The sequence below is a fragment of the Corvus brachyrhynchos genome, unplaced genomic scaffold (assembly GCF_000691975.1).
Source record: "Corvus brachyrhynchos isolate BGI_N302 unplaced genomic scaffold, ASM69197v1 scaffold182, whole genome shotgun sequence".
In the NCBI taxonomy this organism is placed as follows: Eukaryota; Metazoa; Chordata; class Aves; order Passeriformes; family Corvidae; genus Corvus; species Corvus brachyrhynchos.
In genome coordinates, this window is record NW_008236807.1 from 962,324 (window position 1) to 968,893 (window position 6,570).

At 44.0% G+C, this 6,570-nt stretch overlaps 1 protein-coding gene across 1 annotated transcript in view; it reads right to left on the minus strand.

The window, feature by feature from the left end:
* Nucleotides 1-6,570, minus strand: part of EXOC4 (exocyst complex component 4) — a 290,535-nt gene that overhangs the window by 142,807 nt on the left and 141,158 nt on the right. Inside the window, 1 exon segment of the mRNA XM_008628862.2 lies at nt 5,381-5,477. Coding sequence (XP_008627084.1) covers nt 5,381-5,477 — 97 coding nt within the window.

The window sequence follows — 6,570 nt, forward strand, 5'->3', positions numbered from 1 at the left end:
TGGAAAGGGCACTCAGGCCTTGGCAGGGGCTGCCCAGGGAGGTTTGGAGTGCCCATCCCTGCAGGTGTCCAGGGAATTCCTGGAGGTGGCACTCAGGGCTCTGGGCTGGGGACAAGGTGGGCATCGGGCACAGCTGGGACTCGGTGACCTTGGAGGGCTTTTCCAACCTCAGTGATCCTGGGGTTCCATGAGCTCCTGATCTGAGCCGTGTTCGTCTCACCACAGAGAGGCCCCATCTCCCTACCCCAGAGAGCAGGAAGAGATTCCCTACCTTGCAGCAGCAAGAATTCCATTAACTAAGTGATATTTTCCCACCCTTTGAAGGGGATTTGTTGGAATGTAAGACTTGATAAAATCTGGAGGGTTCCATTTCTAAGGAGTCACTACCTTTAAAAGTTTCCAAATCATGTTTCCTGTGCACTTAACAGCACCTCAGATATTTTTTTTTACTTAACCCTGATCCTCTGCACATTACTCAGACTCAAACACGAACTTTAGGCAGTCAATATTCCAAGTTCCCTCTGCCAGCTTGAGTCAGCCTTATTGATTTCTCTGAAATCAAGTATTTTAGGTTTGACTCAAAAAGCTAAAGGCATCAGCTCTCATTATTTAGCACTATTTGTGCCACAGGAGGACTTGACATTTTCTATCTACTTCACTAATAATAAATAACCCTTACACTTTAAAATACCACATATTTTTCTTAACCTATTTGGTGTGATTTAGCACGGTTTAAATGTAACAAAGTCATCTCATTTTCACAGTCCTTTTGCTTCCCAAAACCCACACTCCCTGAATTATCAAGTGCTAATTTTATAGTGTGCAGCCACAAGACATTACAGCAAATTTAAAATAAAATGAGGTGATTATTATTATTATAACTCTACAGATACACTAAAAGGGGTTATTGGTGAGATACACAGGGGTTCTGAGTCATACACTGAGTTTTAGATCAATTTAGTGATGTAGTTTTGAACCCCAGCAGCAGCTGATGCTCAAAGACCAAAGGACTTTCCTGTCCCCTCCCAACATTTTCAGAAGAAACAGGACTTAAATTCGACAATATCCAGCACCTTTTATCCTGACATACCCTGAATTCAACAGCAGCTTGGCAGGGTTACTCCCATAAAGCATCCCTGCTACACTCATGCACCTGGGTGGATGCACATGTCCTGTACCTTGTGCACTTCCAAGGACAGGGAATTCCTGGGATCCGACAACTGACCATCAGCAGCTCAGAGCCACCAGTGGAGAGGAATATTCTGATATCAACAGGCAGCAAAAGTCCATCACCACCCTCCCTGATTAGTCCCTAAAGCATTTTTTTTTTATTTAATAACAGAGCAATCCCACTTTTATTTGCATTAAAATAACTGGAGGAAACAGTTAATTCCAAATTTGCTATCAAGACTACTGCTTTCAATTATGGAGACTGTAGAAATGAACAGAAATACTTCATTTTACATGAAAATGTCAACCTACTGCTGCTCTCTTCCCCCCACTCCCATCAACCCCAAATAACAAGAGGCAGAAAACTTTGCAGTGCCCTGGACACACCCCAGAGCATTTCACTTTAGTCTTTGCATCCCAAACAACATCAGCAGAGGGAAATCAGGAATTTTGCTTTTCCTTCATCCCTGTGGGGTTTTTCTCACCCCAACACACCAACTCCTTGTTTTTCACTTTCTCTCCAGACTCTGAAATCCAAGGCAGTGATCAGGCACATCCCAGTCCTTCCCACCTGGCAGAGGGGAGATCCCAACAGACCCTGTGGAGATTCAGAGGGTGCCAGGATAATTTCTCTTCCCCACTCCTCCTTCCCAAGGTCACGCCCTGTTGGGAAGTGACTCTTCCTTCCAAATCAATGAGCACTTGGCTTTCTCCTCCATCCTCCAACCCTTTTAATTGCTGCTTGATCCTAATGAAGTGTGGCTGATGGTAATAAATGGAAACCCTCCCGGCCTCAATATCCAACATCCAGCACTGTTCAGCTGCGTTTGCCTCAGCACCACCATTCCCTCCATCTCCCACCCTTCCCATTCCTCCCCTTCCAGCCTCGAGACTGCAGACATCTGTTCCTCAATTGTCTGGTAATAAACACACTCTATAAAGCATATGTAAAATGATTATTACCCCGAGGAGCCAAGTGCCTTTCAAATGCCAGCTGAAACAAATAAGCATTTAAAAAAAAAAATTTAAAAAAATAAAGACATCAAAAAAATCCCCACCAAACAAATGGTATGACAGACATCGCTCAGGCTGTTCCCTATTCCAGAATGAAGAGCTTTGGGATTGCTCCTGGGATTCCTTCTTCAGGAGGGAGATGTTACTCCTCAGCCCAGTAACCCCAGTGCTGGTTGCCAGCAAAGGATGAAGGAAGCAACTGGACTCCTTTGGTAACTTTTATACTTTGGCACCTCCCATGAAATGTAATTAAGGAAAATCAGAGGTGGGTTCTGCTTCAATTTGTAAGTGCAATTAGTTTCCAGATGTAGCTAGGAAAATCTGTTCCCAGGAATCATCTCCTCTAGAACACCCCCTTGTCTCTCAAAAATTCATCTTCGTTTATTCCGCGTGTGGTGCTGTCATTAATCCTGGTAATTAATCGGGGCCTTGGAGTGTCTCAGTTGTCCTTGTGGAAATTAGGGATCCTGAACAACACAATCTCACTTCCCAACTCTGGCTCCCTGCTCTAAAGGAATTCAAAGGCAAGGAAAGCTTTGAAAATCATTTTTAGGTATTTTTCCTTACACTGCCCATGGTTTTAATTAAGAGTTTCTCTAAGCAAACTTTGGTTATTGGAAAGGGGCTCATCTGCACCCTCCCCGAAGTCTGACCCTGTGTTCTTCAAGACGATCTGGAACCAAGCTCCAACTCAGTTTGTAAATAAGAAAGCATTAAAAAGTGGCTTTATAAGCAGCAAATTTGTCCCTGTGCTTGTGCACCTCTGATGTGATCAGCACTGACACTTCTCATACCACGAGTACAAACGAGAGAAATTCCCACTGATGAATATGAATGCTCTGCTTCCAACTCTCCCCTCAACATTTCAGGGCTGAATTATATTTTAAAGCCATCACTTTATGTGATGCTCAAGCTTTAAATCAGCATACCAGGGTCTGGTTTCTCAGTGATCCAGTTTGTTTAATACCTTCAGAAGCACTCGGCTGCCTCATAAAATCAGCAAGTCCATGCAGTGCTGAAGCTCCTCTGGCAACGTATTTATGGGACTTTGATAATAACAAGGGGAAAAAAAACCCCTTGTAAATAAAATATTGATCATTTGAATTCAAACCAGATCCATTTACAGCATGTACAGGGGACAGGGATGAAAGATGAGGGTGGCAGGTCAGAAAGAACCTCGAAAAGGAAAATAAAACAGGTGAAAACTTCACAGCTCTGCAGGAATCACCTCCAGGAGAGCTGGACATTTAAAACAGGACCATCTGGAAGAGGGCAACGAGGATCTGACCAAGAGATGATGATTCTATGATTCCATGTGCTAGAAATTATTGCAAGCATCAATATTTTAACAAATTCACCATACTGAGCATTTCAGCTGCTGGTGGGACAGGCCATGGCTATCCCACCAGGAACAGAATTCCCTGTAGGGAATTACTGTCAGCTAAAGAACTCCTGTGATCACCCCAGAGTCACTGCATCTCATGCATCCCCAAGTCACAGATCATGAGTTAAATCTCTCTGCACATTCCCTGTGTCCATCATTAAAATGAATAAAATCACATTAAAATGGTTTTTAGAGGCCTCTCCTACCCCCAGACTGCCCCATCCTGCAGGGAGAAGAGGGCAAACTGGGTCATTCCATGTTTTCCTTCTTTTCCTGCAGTTATTGATGAAATCCTCAATGCAAGGGAGTGAAGATGTTGCAGGTGGTTGGCACGAAAAATACGCTGTACACAGATACCTTCATCTCGATGCAATTATTTTTTATGAGGCAAATGATTTCTCCTGCCTGTCTTGCAGGCTGGGAATGCAAAGTGAAGTGGCTGGGAGAAGTGCTATTTAAAGCAGAGCACTCGTGTTTCGCTCGGATGGGAGAAAAAGGGGGGAAAAATTAAGCAGGAAGGCAAAGAGAAAGAATTTAAATCAATGGGAAAGAGCTCATCAATAAAATAGGAGCTTTCACCACCCTCTGTGCTTGCAAGGTGTCCGTAAATTCATTAATGATTAAGGAATTGAAGTCCACATCATAACAGACACACCTTGAAGAACAACTGGCATCTCAAGTGTCCATCTTTTCCCATCATAAAATAGCTGAAAACTACAAATACTGCAGCAAATTGAATTCTTAGCACCTTTCTTTAGTTTAAAACAGACAGAGGTGGAAATGAAACTTGCTTATGGAATTCTCCACTTCGTTATGGGCAGGTAGCAATAACTAAACTCTTTTTTCAAGGCAAGAGCTTGCACACCACACCACATTTCAGGATGTTCTCAAGATTATTCCAGTATCTGCTGTTATGAGATCAGACATTTAAATTTGGAGGAATTTATGCACTTTCCATCTGTGTTTTTAAGTCCTGAGAAGTCACAAATAACCAGAGCTCTCAGCCACGGAGGTGTCAGGAGGAGATTCCTTCCTCTGGGGATCAGAGTCCAATTATTTTTTATTACTATTTTATGACTGGTTGGGTTTAGCACTGGAGAGAAGCCCCAGTAGTTAAGTGACTCAGGACAGTGAATTCATCCAAACACAGACAAGGAGGGAAATGCTCTCCCAAGGTGCTGGGACATGTCTGGGGATAAAGGAAAAGTCTCCCAGGGAAAAAGAGGTGGAAGGTTGACATGAACCGAGACAAACATTGTATTATTTAATTTCCACAAAACCAACAGGACAAATTGTTAGAAAAGGAGCAAAATTCAAGTAACAGAGGTGAACGACGCAGTGAGAAGAGGTTTATTAAAGGCTTGCTCTGTTTAGATTCCCAGCTGTGACAATTTTGGTAATCACTGGCTCACTCTGCACCAAGAATTAATTTGCAGTCCCCAGCCCACTGTTTTTTTATCAATGAACTCACCTTGCAGTTTTTAATAAGCACAAAGAACAGCAACAAACCATTTGTGACAGGTTGCAAATAAACTTCACCCAGCTCAGGTCAATAAATGACACTGGTCAGTGACACAGGGTCACCCAGACAGGAAATCCCACCTGGCATCACAGTTCAGTTTGAACAAACGATTAAAAAATATTGCCAAGTTTGTTTTTTTACACCTGTGCACATCAACAACTTCAGAGCAACCCCTTTGCTCTGGGATCTCAGAACTGGAATGTGCCCAACATCTCCGTAAATCAGAGGTTTAATTCTACTTATTCTAATTATTTCCAGCTGTACAAATGTGTAAAAAAGCCAGATTTTACCTGAGGAGCGGGTGAAAGATGATGGTGATGTTCCGGGCTCCTGGTTTGCAGACAAACTTGGATCCGCCACCTTCAATTAAGTTATCATCTGGTCCTCCTGGAAAATAACACGGGACAAGTTGTCTAACAGATCTCGACATCCCTTGATTTTCAGATAGCAAGTGATAATTAAACATTTAGCAAGTGATGATTAAACAGGAATTAAACGCTTCTTTCCTGGTGAAAGATCAGTAATTAATGGGAGGATTCGCTCTCTGTGCCCTCCCCAAGCACTGCCAGGGCAGAGGGAACAATGCAGGTGGTGTTTGGAGGTGACTTTGGGCTCCTTATTCCAGAGTTAGGCACATTTTGGCACAAACCCCACCAAATCCAGGTCCTTCAGGCTGGGTGACAAACACCCAACCCCTTGCCCACGTGCCTCAGGTGTATTTTGAAGCCCACAGTGCTTGGGATGGGTTTGAAGAGCAGCAATTCCCTGAATTTTCCTGCTTCCAAGTGCTGCACCTCTAATTGAGGATGGCACAATTCCAGCCCTGTAAGGCAGCTTGGTTTGGATGTCAGTGACTGGCATTTAACTCATTTATTGTATTTTTAGCATTACTGGCTCTCCCAGGAGTTCATTCCCAACACTGAGTCCTGTAATTCCTGAGTGGAACTTTCCCTTCCCTGAGTTCCACCTGGGTACAAACGGGCTCTCAGCTACGGGAAAAATAAATTTGCTGAGTTTGGCAGCAAAACTCCACTCAGGGAACATCATTTACACACCACAGGCTGCAGGGTTTGGAGTGGCAGCCCTGAGCAGTGTCACTGTGTCACTCCAGAGTTACTTCCACAGGCAGCTCCTGACACCAAAGTACCTTAAATTTGGATATTGGAAGAGGAAAAGAGAGGGGAGGGAAAGTATCAACTTCCTGAAAGCTCTGCATGTCCTGATAGCAACAAAGTCCACTTGGAGCCATTCCTGAAGAAAACATTTTTAGGACAACAGGCCAGACACCCTGTAAGGACTCAGTGGGTTCGGTCGGGACGGACGGTGACAGACGGCGACGAGAGATCTCTATAGGCAGATCTTGGAACATGCGGTTTATTGCAAGGGGCGTGGGTATAAGGGCACTGCTCAGAGCTGCAGCTGGCAGCTCTGAGCAGGCCCAGGAGAGCAAGAGAGTAAGCGAGTAAGTAAGGAGAGAGGG